This window comes from Eublepharis macularius, chromosome 12, assembly GCF_028583425.1.
Source record: "Eublepharis macularius isolate TG4126 chromosome 12, MPM_Emac_v1.0, whole genome shotgun sequence".
NCBI lineage: Eukaryota > Metazoa > Chordata > Lepidosauria > Squamata > Eublepharidae > Eublepharis > Eublepharis macularius.
The window spans coordinates 72592483-72609759 of NC_072801.1; the positions used below are offsets into that span (position 1 = coordinate 72592483).

Below are 17277 nucleotides of genomic sequence, written 5' to 3' on the forward strand. Positions count from 1 at the left end.
AGCAGTCAATTTCCTATCTTCTGGAGATACTTTGTCGTGCAAGAGCCATGCACGATGCTGCTGAGAAAAGACAAGGGGGAAAGCCGTTATTTGCAAATAATAATTTACTACATTTTGAGTAGAGAGTGAAATTAATTGCCCCCCTCCCCCGTCAAAATAAAAAGGCAGACACAAGGCTTAGGTAATAAAGGGCCACTTTTATTTAGGCAACAACATGAACTGCAACAACCAAAAACCCTGGCAAGGGCCTAACCAGCAGTACAGGTCAAGCCCTGGGGTCACTCCCCTGGACCCCACCTTGACCTGTCTGGGCGACACTCGCTGCCCCGGATGTGAGCCATCCATACACATGGCTGGGATCTGGCTGGCCTGGCGGATGGTTTCCCCCTTAAAGCTCCAAGCATCCCTGCTGTGGAACATGAGGGAAGGACTTGTCCAGGAGATCCCACCAGGCAGCCTGCCCTCTCAACTGACTGCTGTAAAGCATGCCAGCCAATCCTGACAGGCCTCTAATATCTCCAGCAATGGGGATGTGCCAAGGGTACTCACCATTAGAGATGGGCACGATCCGCATTACGATCGAAAAAAATCCACGATAATGGTGATTGCACAATTGTGAACCGGCAGATTGTGATTGTCCACGGCCAACGATCCAGCGATTGGGAGAGGCCTGGTTCGTTGCGTTAGGGCTCAGATCGGGAATCCAGACATTCAGGCACCAGCAATCTATTCCCCTGGCAACGGAGCCAGGGGAAAGCCTGAGCTCTGTTTGCCCTCCTTCTGTTGCCCTGGAAACCCAAATGGAAGCCCAGCCCAGCCCAGCTTTCCTTGATCAGCAGGGCTTCCTTCCAACCACGGAGCAGCAAAGCAGTCACCAGTTGGGAGAAGACATCCAGGGGAGGGAGGGGGAAGGGGGTGTTCTGTTGCCGTGGGCACTCCAATCTCATCCCTGCAAACCCTGATAGGCAGCTCTGATGGCCAAACACAGACCTCCTGCCCCCAGAGGGGGCATCTCCCCGTGCCCGCCAGGCCCAGCGGCCGCTGCCAGCACACACCTTCCGCCCTGCGCCGAGAATACCAGCACACTCCTTTTTTGCCTGGTGGGCAGGCACATGGGGGATGCCACCGGCAAGCAGCCAGACCGCCCACCCCCTGAGGGGAGGCGGCTCGTCGCTGTCTCCCCATGTCTGCTGGGCCCGGCAGCTGCCGCCACCACCCTCCTTCCCACATAGCTGGGAATAGCAGCGTGCCCCGTTTTGGCCTCTACAATCCACGATCCACGGTCCATGGATCGGGCACAGGAGATGATCGATATGGATCGTTAATTCGGGATTGTCACCGGTGCCAATCCACGATCAGCTGGATCGTTAATTTTTTTTGGATCGTGCCCATCTCTACTCACCATCCCGCTAACATCCCCCCAACTAAATCCTGCCAACACTAAGGCTGAGCCTCTGGTCAGGCCTTTGCGCCCCACAGGTGACTTACTGTAAGTCATAGCCCTTGCCTCAGGTCAGCTAAAAATATGTTGTTGCCCATCAGCTTGGTAGAGGTTGGCCAAGCGAGCCTTAATCCTGGGATGGTGAAGATAAATGCCCAACCCGATACCCCGAGCTAACTGAAATATCTCCAACCAAATAGTTAAGATGCCAGGCCACTGCTTGCTAATCCACTGCAAGTCAGCCTGTACCTACAAAGCAAGGGTCATACCCTTTACAAGCCCAGGTCATCACCTTCCAGGTGAATGACCAATATGTCAGGTAGAGGACCACTTTTCCCCTCAAACAGCAAAAGCAGCAGCCCTGGCCACCGTAGGCCCCGGCGGCCCTGCCACTCAACTGTGGCCCACTTACTAAACCCAAGCTGGGACCTGATGGCCATCCTCTTGGCTTGGTGGGCTGCCCAAAAGAAACCATGCTTTGTCTGCATATAAGGATCTGTAGCTTTCCCCGGTGAAACACAGCACTTAAGAAAAACAAGTCAGTTGAGGTTCCCAGCTCTCAGTGGGCAAATGTATGACTGATAGGCCCTGGACCTCCACTGGACCACCCGCTGGCTAACCTGACTACGGTAACACATAGCTGCAGCTGGATAATCTGACTAGGGTAGCACATGGAAGGAAGGAATGGGTGCCAAATTTAACATTCTGCGAACTCAATCTTGTCAAAAGCCCGTCCTCTGACTGTCCCTCACTGGTAACTAGTCAAGGGGGCTCCATCAATGTGACGAAAGAATAACCCCCCATCGTTCCCCTGAAGTGCAATATACTGTTTCAGCGCCAATACTGGGCACAACTCTATATCTGCACAAGGACCCAGCTGGATAACATACTCCAGGTGTAACTGATCCATCCTAGACCGTCTAATCTTTAAAGTAACATTATCAGCCACCAACTTTTTATGTCCTACCCGACTCACCAATTCACTTATTCTAAGTGCCCCCAAAAGGAGGCTGTCAGTGCAACTGCCTGAACTAGAGTCACACCGAAACCAGAGCAGCACACTAAAACCCAGTATCACAACAAGTCCACTGAGGGCGGCTGGAGTGATAGGCTCCCTATCATGCCTTGGTCCGGCTGTCTCTTGGGACCAACCCTCTAACATCTTCACTAATGCGGAAATCCCCAATGGTTACGGCAAACCCGTGGGCTCTGCTGGTAAATGCATTGCTAATGCCGCCAGCTGTCACCTAATTGAGTTTACCGCTAAGCCCCTAGACCTCAGTTGAACATGACTGCATAAGGTGACATCCCACCCTTGGATGTGCTTGGCCATTAACACAATGTGGCACACCAGAAGTGCACAGTGTGCTTGACAAGGTCTCGTCCTCTGAGGCCCTGCTCAACCCAATCTGATGGCCACTGCTCAGCACACCAATGCCCTCGAAAGAACACCTCAAATTCAAGAGAGCCAGAGGAATCAGAGTGTACTGGCAACTCCACTTCCAGTAAAAGATCGTCCCTCCAAAAGGAGACGCCATTAAAACTGTGTAAAAATTCTTCCCCACCGTAAGTTCCTCCCTGAACGCGGTATCTATCCTGAGCCTGTGATAGGGAAGCAGTAAGTTGCTTAAGAAAGCCCCTCCAGGAACCACAACTCTACAAGCAAAGTTTAAGTGTCCTACAAGCTGCTGTAACTCAGCTTGGAGGTTTTATGGACAGTGTCCAGCTTGGCAGGGCCCTCCGTCTTTACATGGGCCAAGTGGACCGCCAATTGCCCTGCTAGATTAATGAAGCCCTCCAAGAGCTGCACACATTGGCCAGATCCGGAAGGCCCCTCGAAAAGGAAAAACATTCAGAAAATGAACACTGTCCCAACAGAGCAGCCGGTGACACAATGCCCATTCAAGGAGGGAGCTGAAGCGTTACAAGACCTCCAGGAAATAGAGCACCCCATGGGTTATACTCCGTCCATGAAAACTGCCTATGGAAGAGAAAGCCAACAGCTCAAAGTCCTCTGGCTGAACCAGGAAACAGCAAAATGCTGACTTAATGTCGCATTCTGCCAACTCAGCACCCTGTACCAATGCCTAACTGCCTGATCAAAGGACATGTACCTTACTGAGCAAAGGCGCTCAGGGATAGCATCATTACCAGATCCCACCCTGGGGTAAGAAAGGTGGTATATCAGCCGGAACTTGCTTGCTTACTCTCCATTTTTCTTGAAATTCTAAAATTGGCCTATTGTGTATATAATACATTTTTTTTTGCCATTATCTCATATTCATATAGCTTGTTCTTCCATTTCTTCAGATCTGGGCAGCATTCTGCCTATCATTATTTGTTATAGCACTGCTCTATTTTCCCTTCTACTTTCTCTAGCTATCTGCCTTAATCACATCAGACCCTTTCGAATAATCTTTTACTTCAAGGCTGGTTAAAAGTGGGGTCAAAGTGTTCCCAAAAAATGGGAGTGAGTGGGAAAGAGACAACTTTGTTTTCAATTCTATACGACTCCTTACACATGGCAACACTGCAAACTGGTATATTCTCTTCCTTTCCTTATTTTACTCATGAGGTTTTAAGCGTTTTTCTATTCCTGTAGACCTGGAGAGCCCAGGTGAACCTCATCTTGTCAGATCTCAGAAGAAACCAGAGGTCACCAGAAGTCAGCTATGACTAGAGAGTACTCTCCATCATCATCAACATTTCCAAATGGAGGTTGTTGTGAAAGTTTAGGGGGACAGCTGGTAGCATCCTTGATGCTACACACATTGATTGTTATTCCTACCCAAAATGGGAATACTAAACTGAGGACTAAGGGCGAGACCATGGCTGAGTTGCAGACCTTCTTCTTTGCATTTAGAAGTTCCTTGTTCCACTCCAAGCATCTAAATGCATCACCCAGTGAGTGAAGACTTCCATCGGACACCTTAGAAAGCTGCTGCCACTCTGAATAGACTAGGCTGATTTTGATAGCCCAAGGTTTTTCTATAGAAAGCAATTCCACGTGTAAGTTGCTTCTGGCTTTGCTACACTCTTTAGAGCTTAAAGGGAGAACTGTTCACAGGTCTTAACAGACCTTCAAGGTCTCAATGAGCTTCAGGTAACTAAGTTTCTACTGTAGGCAGACAGCAAATGGACAAATGAGATCAAACTATGATTTGACAAGTCTGGAATGCATAATACTTAGTTAGCACCTGTATACACTCCTACCAACTGAATTCCTTTATGAGTCCTCATATTGTGTACAACACAGTGCTGACAAGCTGTGTATAATTTGCTCCTTTCCTAAAGTGGAGCAGATTTCGCCTGTTCATATCCTGCTTTTGCTTCTGAATGTTCCTCTCTTCTACATCCTGATCCTCCATCATTATTGTTCAGGAAAGCATTGTGCTGCCTACATAGCACAGAGCAGGTCTGATGTTAGCTCACTCACTCATGAATATAGGGCTGCTCACTGAACCCATTAGGATGCTAGAGAAGAACATTGGAGATAGAAATGAGATACTTTTTCAAATGTATTGGACACAGAAAACTATCTTCTAGAATTGACTGCCCAGTGAAACTGACCCAGGCTTCTTTAAATTCAGGTCTGAACCCTTTAACACTCTCTATGTGAAGATGACTTTAACAATCTGGACTTCTGACAGGAACTAGCCAATCTGAACACTTAAATCACATATTCTGAAAAACATTCATTACTTCCTAACCTGCTTCCAAGTTCATTTCAAGGTGATGGTGCTTATTTTTACAACCCTTCTTGGCTACATTCTTAACGAAAATCTCTCTTCACAAAACTAATAACAGTTCATTTGTATACTGGTCTTTTGCACAAATAAGTACCCAACAAAATATAGTGTTCTTCTTATCACCACAATACAGCTGGGAAGCTGGGCCTGAGAAATGTGGCTTACTCAAGGTCACTTGGTGAGTTCATGGGGGTAGTGAGATTTGAACCAGCAAAGTGCTGCATCGCAGCTCAGTTACTTAACCACTATGCAACACCAGCTCTTTATCAATCTCTGCAGCAACCAGGCTCTGCCCCAACAGGTTTTGGCCAAAGGCGCCTTTTGCTACCTTCATCCTGGTCACAGAAGTCAACAGATTAATGGTCAGGGAGTTCCAAAGCTGGGGATGACCACATAGATGCCTTTGCCCTGTGCTGCACGCCAGCTAACTTTACTTTCTTCACTGCAGAAGAAGGCAGCACAGGATGATCTAAGGTTATGGCATGTCCATTAAGGTGGGAGATGATCTTCAATGATGCCTTCTGTGTGAGGGTTTAAAAACACGAATGAAATGAAGAAATTAGGATGACTTGAGTCCAGTAGCACCTTAAAGACCATGCAGATTTCCAGGGTATGAACTTTTGAGATTCAAACTCTCTTTGATGGCTCCCCATCTGACAAAGGGAGCTTTGACATTTAAAAGCTTATGCCCTGGAAATCTGGTTGGTGTTTAAGGTGCTACTAGACTTCAATCTTGGTCTTCTGCTGCAGACCAACACTGAAACTGAAGGAATGAGATGCTCTAGCAATTTCTCATGGATGGCAGCTGGAAGGTATTTCAGAAATCAAAGCAAGAGAAAGGAGGACACCTGAAGAATAAGTTCTGTTTTTGAATGTAGACCAGATAACACTGAACTCGAAAATGCAGAGGAAAAAAGTTCAATGAGAAGAATTTGAGGAGCATTCCCTGTCCCTCCCTATTTTCCATCTCTCATCTCCTCTGCTGATTATCTTATCCATTCATGCACCACCATGCTTGTGTTTTACAGCAGTTCTAAAGTATGTTGTATGTGTAGTAGCATCATGCCCCACCCACTGCAATGTCTCCAACTAGTTCCTCCTCTTTTCTTTCTCTCTGTCTCTTCTCTTTATCCAGTTATGTCTTCTCAACTTACTCTCCTCATGCCTGCTCTCTTCTCATAAAATGCCATGGAATCTTACCTGAGAAGGCAGCTCACATCATATTGCATGAGAGCAACCTGGGTGGTCCTCATTCGTCAGGAAGGAGGCATAGAAATGTTGTTAATACATAATATATAAAAATATCATAACATCCCATTAGGTCATTAGAGTCTCATCCAGAGCTGTGAAACTACAAAAAAGTAAGAAAACGCCAGTGTCTTACCGTACTTGTATTCTGAAGAACAAATTGACTTCCACCAGTTGACAACTGAAATGGCCTCACATCTTGTACGAACATGGAGGTGTGGAGAACGTTGCTGCCTCAGTGAAGCAATGGTCCAGCTGTCCCAGCACGTCTTCAGACTACTCTTAAGAAGCTAGATTTCTGTTAGTTCCATCGCATGGCAGAAGAGAGATGAGGGATTTTCTCTAATGGGACTCAGCTGGAAGGAGCTTTCTAACCAGCCAGTGTCCCTGCTGGGAAGGCTGGAGAAGAAGATCTAAAGCATAGAATCCGAAAGCCTTCAGACCAGCTAGTCCTACCCCCTGTGCAATGTAGGAACAGCCTAAAGTATCTCCAAGAGGTATTTGTCCAGCTGCTTCTTGAAGACTGCCAATGAAGGGGAAGCCACTACATCCTTAGGGAGCCGATTCCACTGCTCAGTTACTCTTAACATGAAGTTTTTCCTCCTGTATCTTCCCTCCTGTAGTTTAAACCCACTGTTTTGAATCCTATCTTCTGTTGCCAACAGGAACAGCTCCCTTCTTTCCCCTAAGTGACAGCCTTTGAAATACTTAAAGAGAGCAATCACGTCTCCCCTCTTCTCCAAATGGAACATTTCCAGGTCCCTCAGTCTTTCTCATAGGGTTTCGTCTCCAGGCCCCTGATCATCCTGGTTGCTCTCCTCTGCACCTGTTCGAATTTGTCCACCTCCTTCTTGAAGTGAGGCCTCCAGAACTGGACACAATACACCAGGTGGGGCATGACCAAGGCGGCATGTAGTGGTACAATGACACCCTGTGATCTGGATGTTATGTTCTTGTGGCTGTACCCCAGGATTGGATTCGCCTGCTTTGCTGCTGCATTTCACTGACGGCTCATATTTAGCTTCCCATCCACCCATATCCCAAGCTCTGCTCCTGATAGGAAAGTGTCCACTGAATTATTTACCAAAAGCATTGATAACAAGGTGTGGAATTAGAAGATGGCAGTATTTGCTCAGTTTAAACCACTAAAATCATAAGGGGAATAAACATTAGCTAAATACAATATTGTGCTATGTATACATGTGATCAAATGTTTATATAGCAACTTTCTCACAGCAACTCAAGGTGATGTACATAGTATATGCCACATGGAAAATAAAGCACACAATTATTATTAGTGCTATTATTATTGTTTACCTTTCTGACTGAGTTTCATGTCAGATTACATACTTTAAGTGGATACAACATAAATAGGACATTCGTAGAGGAAAAATATAATATGATTACCAGTAAGGACTAGCGTTGGGCACGGACCGGCAGTTTCCCACGGACCGCCAGTTCGGGGTTCGTGGGCTTCCACGGACCACGGTCCACGAACTTTTAACGGACCGGTTTGAGTCAGAAAAGGCCTTGGTTTTCCCACAGATTTTCACTTCAGTCGACTTTCCCCATCAAAGGTTTTCATGTAACGCTCCTCGATTATCACGTTTCCAAAGAGACAAACAACAACTTCCGCTCCCCTATTCTCACTGACCCTTACCCACCCTTGGGGGAAGGAGGGAGATTTGTGCTCCTTTCCAGGAGAGGTGGCTGCCCACAAAGCCCACCTACATGGGGCTGCATCAACAAGAGATGCCCTCCCCAGGGGCGGGGAGACCAACTCTCCATGATGGGAAGTGAATGGATGTACTACTTTTTATAAAGGATGTGGTAGAACTGTGAGGAAAGGTGATGTTTAAATGGAACAGTATTCTAATTAATTGCCTCTGAAAATTTTGGCTATTTCTCCCCTTTCCCCTTCATTCTTTATTGTTTTTTGAATGTATTAGATTGGTCTTTATTTATTATTGTCTTTATTACATTCATTTTGTAATTATGTAATCCACTTAGAGTGTCATTGAGAAAGGTGGATGACAAATAAAGTCAATAATTTTTTTTTTAAAAAAAAGCTTCCCTACATTCTTTATTGATTGTGAGTGAGTAGTTGTGTTAGTCTGTTATAGCAAAATAAAACTACGCCCAGTGGCACCTTAAAAACTAAACACATATATTTAATTTTGAACTTTTATGAGTTATAGCTCAGATCCTCAGCTAGATCTGGAACTGAGCTGTGACTCACAAAAGCTCATATTGAAATAAATGTTGTTAGTCTTTTTTTTAAATTGATTTTTTATTTCAATTGATAACTCGAAAACATACAAAATAAAATACAATCAATCATCCAGATCATAGCTCTACCATCATCCACAACTACAATCATCGTTGATCATTTGGATCCTACATAAAACCTTATCTCGTCATCCAAATAACATATATTAAAAACATAGTAAGTAAATTGTCATATATCTGTATGAAACTTGTTTATATATGTTCAAAAAATGTTTCACTTCTATTCGAATATCTATCTATTTTCAAATCTAATGACAATGGTTTTTATTTATTCTTAATTTTCATCTATAAAATCAAAACATACTCTCCATTTTTCTTGAAATTCTGAAATTGGCCTATTGTGTATATAATACATTCTTTTTGCCATTATCTCATATTCATATAGCTTGTTCTTCCATTTCTTCAGATCTGGGCAGCATTCTGCCTATCATTATTCGTTATAGCGCTGCTCTATTTTCCCCTCTACTTTCTCTAGCTGTCTGCCTTTATCTCATCAGACCCTTTCAAATAATCTTTTACTTCAAGGCTGGTTAAAAGTGGAGTCAAAGTGTTCCCAAAAAATGGGAGCGAGTGGGAAAGAGACAACTTTGTTTTCAATTCTATATGACTCCTTACACATGGCAACACTGCAAACTGGTATATTCTCTTCCTTTCCTTATTTTACTCATGAGGTTTTAAGCGTTTTTCTATTCCTGTAGACCTGGATAGCCCAGGTGAGCCTGATCTTGTCAGATCTCAGAAGAAACCAGAGGTCACCAGAAGTCAGCTATGACTAGAGAGTACTCTCCATCATCATCAACATTTCCAAATGAAGGTTGTTGTGAGAGTTTAGGGGGGACAGCTAGTAACATCCTTGATGCTACACACATTGTTATTCCTACCCAAAACGGGAATACTAAACTGAGGACTAAGGGCGAGACCATGGCTGAGTCGCAGACCTTCTTCTTTGCATTTACAAGTTCCTTGTTCCACTCCAAGCATCTAAATGCATCATCCAGTGAGTGAAGACTTCCATCGGACACCTTAGAAACTGCTGCCACTCTGAGTAGGAAGGAACGAGATGCTCTAGCAGTTTCTCACGGGCGGCTGCTGGCACGTATTTCAGAAATCAAAGCAAGAGAAAGGAGGAGACCTGAAGAATTAGTTCTACTTTTGAATGTAGACCAGATATCACAGATCTCAAAAACGCAGAGGAAAAAAGTCCAATGAGAAGAATTTGAGGAGCATTCCCTGTCCCTTCCCATTTTCATCTCCTCTGCTGATTATCTTATCCATTCATGCACCACCACGCTTGTGCTTTACAACAGTTGTAATGTTGTATGTGCGTAGTAGCATCATGCCTGAACAACTGCAATTCTTCAACTTATTCCTCCTCTTTTCTTTCTCTCTGTCTCCTCTCTTTCTCCAGTTGTGTCTCCTCAACTTACTCTCCTCATGCCTGCTCTCTTCTCATAAAACGCCATGGAATCTTACCTGAGAAGGCAGCTCACATCATATTGCATGAGAGCCACCTTGGTGGCCCTCACTAGTTAGGCAGGAGGCATACAAATGTTGTAAATAAATAATATATAAAAAATCACAACATCTCAGTAGGACCTTGGACTCCCATCCAGAGCTATGAAACCACAAAAAAGAAATAAATTGTCAATGTCTTACTGTACCTGTATTCTGAAGAACAAATTGACTTCCACCAGTTGACACCTGATATGGCCTCATATTGTCTAAGAACATGGAGGTGCAGAGAACGTTACTGTCTCAACGAAGCAATGTCCCAGCACTACTTCAGTCTACTCTCAAGTAGCTAATTTTATGTTTGTTCCATTGCATGGCAGAAGATAGATGAGGGATTTGCTGCAATGGGGCTAGGCTAGAAGGAGCTTTCCAATCAGCCAGTGTCCCTGCTGGGATGGTTGGAATAGAAGAAGATCTGAATCATAGAAGCATAAAGTTGGAAGGGCCTTTACAGACCATCTAGTCTAACCCACTGTACAATGCAGGAACAGCCTAAAACATCCCTGACAATTATTCGACAAGCTGCTCCATGAAGACTGCCAAGGAGGAGAAAGCCACTACAACTCTAGGCAGCCGATTGCACTGCTAGATTACTCTTAATGTGAAGTTTTTCCTAATGTCCGTCTGGTACCTTCCCTCAGTGTTTCAAATTCTTTTCTCTGTTGCCAACAGGAACAGCTTCCTTCTGTCCTCTAAGTGATAGCCTTTTAAATACGTCAAGAGAGCAATTATGTCTCCCCTCAACCTCCTTTTTTCCAAATGGAACATTCCCAGGTCCAAAATTGAAAAGAGTCCAGTAGCACCTTTAAGACTAACCAATTTTACTGTAGCATAAGCTTACGAGAATCACAGTTCTCTTCATCAGATGCAATAGATCCTCTGGATCTATTCCCAGGTCCCTCAGTCTTTCCTCGTAGAGCTTTTGTCTCCAGGCCCCTGATCATTCTTGTTGCTCTCCTCTGCACTTGTTTCAATTTCTGCACATCCTTTTTGAAATGAGACCTCTTGAATGGCACACAATACTCCAGTGGGGTCCAACCAAGGGGGTATATAGTGCTACAATAACATCCAGTTATTTGAATGTTATGCCTTTGTTAATACACCCCAAGATTGCTTTATTTAGCTTCCCATCCACCCGTATCCCAAGATCTGCTCCTGATAGGGAAGTGGTCCCTGAATTATTCACCAAAGGCATTGATAACAAGATGTGGAATTAGAAGATGGAAGTATTTGCTCAGTTTAAACCAACAAAATTAGAAGGGGATAAAACATTAGCTAAATACAACACATTTATATGTATACATTTATTTAAATGTTTATATAGCCACTTTCTCACAGCAACTCAAGGTGATGTACATAGTATATGCCACATGGAAAATAAAGCACACATTTGTGACTTATTATTACTATTATTGTTGTTTATCTTTCTCACTGAGATCCAGGGCGGGTTACTTGCTGCATGTGAATTCAATATAAACAGCCAGGACATTCATAGAGTAAAAATATAACATGATTAACAGTAAGGACATTCAATGAAAAACAAATACAACAGCATCTGTATACAATAACAAACAGTTAAACAGTCCTACTGCCCTTCAAGGACCCGCATTTAGGTCCCATTTTGGTGTGGAGAAAGGAGGGGCTATATATAGAAATGAAATATTTAAAAAAAATATATGAACACAAAAATCAAATAACTAACAAATATTCTTTAAAAGAAAATTAAGTAGAACCCAATCCGGTCAAAGCTCAAGCTACAATCTAAACTCTCTACCTATGCTAAGATGTAGAAAAGAGCAAGAGTCCAGTAGCAACTGTAAGACTAACGAAATTTGTGGTAGGGTATGAGTTTTCATGAGTCACAGCTCACTTCTTCAGATACCAAGACAGAAGATATCAAAAAATACCAGATACCAGGTACCAGATATCTGGTATCAAGAGACCAGATAACAGCTATCTGAAGGAGTGACCTGTGACTTATGAAAGTTCATACCTACTACAAATTTTGTTGGTCTTATAGCTGCTACTGGACCATTACTTTTTTCTACCGCTATAAACAGATTAACATGGCTATCCATCTTGATCTATGCTAAGATGGATAGTGACAGAGTGGTGCACATCTTGCTCTGATGGGAGTACGACAAAGAAGAAAGGAGAGAAGATGGTCAGGTGTAAGGTTGTCATCTCCCAACCAAATGTCTAAAATTACTGCCATGAAAACAGTTCATGTTTTCATGTATACATCTGCAGCAAATAAACTTAAGCACACACACACACCCTTTCCAATTCCTTATTTTGACACAGGATTTGATTTTGGCTATGATTTCCAGAAGCCCTGTGCTGGTAAATGACCAACAGGAGCTTCCTTACCTATACCCCTGACAATCATAAAAGAGTTTTCATAGTAGCATGGTTGCATTCCTGTGTCTAAATCCAGAGATTCCACATTGGTTGTGGTGAAATCTGTATAACTACCTGTTGAGAGAAGGAAGGAAGGAAGGAAGGAAGGAAGGAAGTTGTACTCTGTAATATCTGAAGAATATTCTTACTTCGCCCTGCCAATTCTCCTCTCTGAATTCACCCCTTCATCTTAGAGGCAAATAGCTACAAAACTACATTATTCACCTAGTCATAGCCAATACCTTAATGTATACTTGTATTGTCACCCTGTCTCAGCAATCATCAACATGTTCATCTGTGGCCATAGCTGAGACCACAGAACTACCACATTTTATACCATTCAACGGCACATGCATTTACTACTACTGCTTTAAGGCCTTCGATTTTTCTTTAGTCTAAAGGCTGTATTTATTTATTTCATAATTTTGTAAGTTGTACTGAGTATTTCACAACAACTTTATAGATATCAATGGAACCATAATATCATGCTTATTTTTGTTGCGACAAACTAACATGGCAATCCCTCTGAAATTTCTTTTCTCTTAAATAAACTGGAGCCTAGTGGTGCCTTAATGTACATATGTGCCATCAACTCACAACAGTCATCTTTTGGTAATTCTAGAAAACATTCTTCTCTGCCCAACCACATCCTTCAAGGCTTCTTTGACCTGCTTGTTCCTTAGGCTGTAGATGAATGGGTTGAGCAAAGGAGACACAATGTTATTCAGAACACCCACGGTCTTACTGAAATCCAAACCTCCACTCTGTGCTGGCTTGACATACATGAAAATGCAGCTCCCGTAGGTGATGAAGACTACGGTGATGTGGGAAGCACAAGTGGAGAAGGCTTTTTGCCTCCCCGATGTAGAAGGGATGCGCATGATGGCTGAAATTATTTTAACATAGGAAACAATGGTAACAGTTAAAGTTCCCAGTACACTAAATGTGGCCAGGAAAAAATCTAGCAGTTCTAGGAATGTGGTGTTTGTGCAGGCCAGTTTGATTAGCGGTACGTTGTCACAGAAGAAGTGATTGATGATGTTTGGACCACAGAAGGGCAAACGAAACAACAACACAAGAGGGACTATAAGGTACAGGAAACTGATAATCCAGGAACCCAGCACTAACTGGATGCAGAATCGGCCATTCATGATGGTCATGTAGCGAAGGGGATTACAGATGGCAACATACCGGTCAAAGGACATGGTGGCCAGAAGGAAGAATTCGGCAGTGCCCACAATGAAATAGAAAAATGATTGTGCAAAACATCCTGCAAGAGAAATTGTGTTGCTGCCAGAAGCCAAGTTGAACAAAACCTTTGGAATAGAGGAAGAGGTGAAGCTGATTTCCAAAAGAGAGAAGTTTCTGAGGAAAAAGTACATGGGCGTCTGGAGGCGATGGTCAACCAAGGTGATGGAAATTATCACGATGTTCCCCAACAGAGTCAAGAGGTAGGTGATGAGAAGAATCAGGAAGAGGAGGATCTGCAGCCATCGGATGTCAGTGAAGCCCACAAGGATAAACTCAGATACAAACGCAGTCTTGTTCTCCATGGAAGCTCTTCATTTGTAAATCAACTGCTGGGAAAAATCTTTTGAAGGATCGTCCCAGCCATTATTATCTAACCCTGCAGAATCTTTCCTGGGATACTATATGAAACTCAGAGATGCCAGCCACCAAGAAGAAACCTTTTGAAAATGGCTCAGAAGACCATTGCATTTATTTTGAGTATTGCTGAATTCAACAATTGTTAGATTCCATACAGATTTACACAGAAAGAAAGGAAGAGGAAGAGGGAAAGGGAAAGAGAAGGAAAGGGAAATGTTGAAGCTGTTCATTAAATGTCTTCACTCTTTTTTTAAATGACTGCTATAATATTTATCATTGTATTCACATTTTGCCTCTTGAGGTAATTTCCACTGAGATTAATTGGTTAAAAAGTATGACAAATTCATTAAAGAGGTGTATGGGGAAGGGAAGAAGCTACTGCAATCAGTTCTTCAAAAAATGACATATTTTATTAAACTTCCATACTGGTCTCCCATCCTTCCACCAGCAAAAAGTTTATTTTATTTTATTTTATTTTATTTAAAACATTTCTGTGTTCCTGTTCCACCCAAATAGTGTCCCCGAGACAGCGTACACCAAAATCCTAAAACATTTCAAGACAATGACACAGGGAGATAGATGAGGGAGTGAATTCGAAAGTTTTGCGCCATGACTGAGAAAGCCTTTTTGCTGGTTGCTGCCAATCTATCCTCAGATAGTGGGGGCACTTAAAGCCGGACTTTTGAAGGTGACTGGAGTGGATGGGAAGGTTCATATGGGGGGAGGTGGTTCTTCAGGTATGCTGGTCCCACATTTTTAAGGGCTTTAAAAATCAATACCAGCCACTTGAACTGATCCCAGAAGCCAGTGTAGATGGAGCAGGACTAGAGGGATATGTTCCTCAGGCCTGTTCTAGTCAACATTCTAGCTGCAGCATTCTGTACCAACTGGAGCTTCTGAATAATCTTCAAGGGTGGCCCCAAGTAAATTGCATTGCAGTCATTTAATCTAGAAGTTTTCAGGGTGTACCATAGTGGCAAGGGCTTCCCCAGCCAACAAAGAGCACAGCTGGTCACCTGTCAAAACTGGTAAAAAATACCCTTAGCCTATAAATCTGCTTTTTACACACGTACATACACACCATATATGGTATTTTTAGTGACTGTATATGGTACTCCCCTCCTCCATTTTATGCTTCCACCAGACTTGAAAGGAATACTAAACCAAGATGGAGTGGCTGTCCCAAGGTTATCCGCCCAAAATTTATGGCTGAGTCGAAGCTTCCAAGTAGGGTTGTCAGTGCCATCTGATGATAGTGCCCTCAACCCAGTAAGCAGTAAGAAGAAAATGAAGGGACATCGTTGCTAATATTTGATGTCACTTCTGGGTGAAGATCCAGCAATGATATTATTGGGCCTGCTTCCTCACCCCAATTAGTCAATGACGAGGTTTACTTAAGAGGTGGAGGAATTAGCTTGCAAGGAGAGGCAGCGAGAGGCAGTTAACTTCAGTATCTTCACTTACGTATACAAGGATTGTCCCGGTTATAGAAATCTTTCAATGAACAGATAGATGTTTTGATCAAAAATGAGGGTTTTATTGAAATAATAAAGATCAACAACATGCAACAATACACACAACAAGCACTGAGAGCTAACAAAACAGCTGTAGTGGAAATTAGATGGAGTTTGAAGGACTGATGATAATTACCATCCAGAAGAGGGCATCCGGGAGAGAGAAAGCATTGAGCTACCAGTGTGTCAATGCAGAAGAGCACAAATGGAAATCTGAGGGTGGATGCTGAATCTGCAGGCATGCACATATCTATGGTAGAGGGGTAGTCTGAATATACTGTGGAATGTACCCAGCAGCAAGATTGAACCTTCTGCCCCAAAACAATGACTTAATGGTTGTTCCCATGGTGGGACAAAGGACTGAGAAACTGTCTCCAGGACAAGACAATGAACTGGGAAGGTTTGAAAAATGTCTTCCCGGGAGGAACTAAAGTTATTAATGATGATTGATGACCTGTGAAGCATGGGTTGGTAAGGCCATCAGAGCCCTGAATCGCCAAGAATAGGGGAGTGGATCAGGGAAGATTGGTAGGGTGTGTTGTGGTGATTAATTCAGGAATTCTGGGAGGATTCGTTTGTCTTAGGATCTATGCACAACTCTGGGGCGTAGGGACTTAGAGCTGGCCTCACCTGACATCTCACATGCTAGCATGTTCCATTTCCAAACCAGGATCTAGATTATATATTTCTTCCTGCTGGGGCAGTATTTTGGGTTTGAAACACATTCAGAGAAGGGCTTATGGCATAGCAACTTCCATAAGCTTTCATAATATTGTGAGGGCCAGTCTGACCACTAACACCCCCCCCCAATACTCTAAAAACTGAACAAATCTCTATGCTTTCCCCTCCCAGATTCTACCCCCAAACAGATTCCAGACAGCACAAGTTTGGCATGACTACTTCCAAGTTTGATTGCTTTGCCATCCCTCCACAGGAAGGGAGGCAAGAAATGGCATCCATCCAATCATACCTGGGTACAGCTCTTTTTGTGAAAAGGTGTTCCTTTGATCTTCACATTAGCTTTAACATGCTAAGATATAATAATAACATTCAATTTATATACCACACTTCAGGACAACTTAACACCCACCCAGAGAGGTTTACAAAGTATGTCATTATCCCCAGAACAATCACCCTGAGAGGTGGATGGGGCCGAGGGAGCTCTGGAAGAGCTGTGACTGACCCAAGGTCATCGAGCTGGTTTCAAGTGGAGGAGTGGGGAATCAAACCCACCTCTACAGATAAGAGTCCTAGCTCTCTTAACCACTACACCAAAATATTTTCATAACTGTACTAAATCATTTAGAGAACACTTGTATTTAAAAGTAGCAGATAAATATTAAAAAACTCCACCAATAATATACATATATTTAAATCTAGGCTTGGATGTCATAGATCTGTTCCACTAATGGTGGCACTGTGTTCTAGTGCAAAGAGCTTTCACGAATGAATGATAATATTCGGTTGACGAAAAATAGCCCCAACGTTAGCAAAATCCATTCAACAGATCCTAATT

At 43.3% G+C, this 17277-nt stretch overlaps 1 protein-coding gene across 1 annotated transcript; it reads right to left on the reverse strand.

Moving 5' to 3' along the window:
* Window positions 1-13241: 13241 nt before the first annotated feature.
* Window positions 13242-14192, reverse strand: LOC129338963 (olfactory receptor 49-like). The gene has a single exon (XM_054993537.1). It carries the CDS (start codon window positions 14190-14192, stop codon window positions 13242-13244), a length of 951 nt encoding a protein of 316 aa, XP_054849512.1.
* Between the last annotated feature and the right edge of the window lie 3085 nt (window positions 14193-17277).

Excerpts from the sequence above, each read along its gene's own strand:
- LOC129338963 (XM_054993537.1), bottom strand. The coding sequence starts at position 14,192 with ATGGAGAACAAGACTGCGTTTGTATCTGAGTTTATCCTTGTGGGCTTC.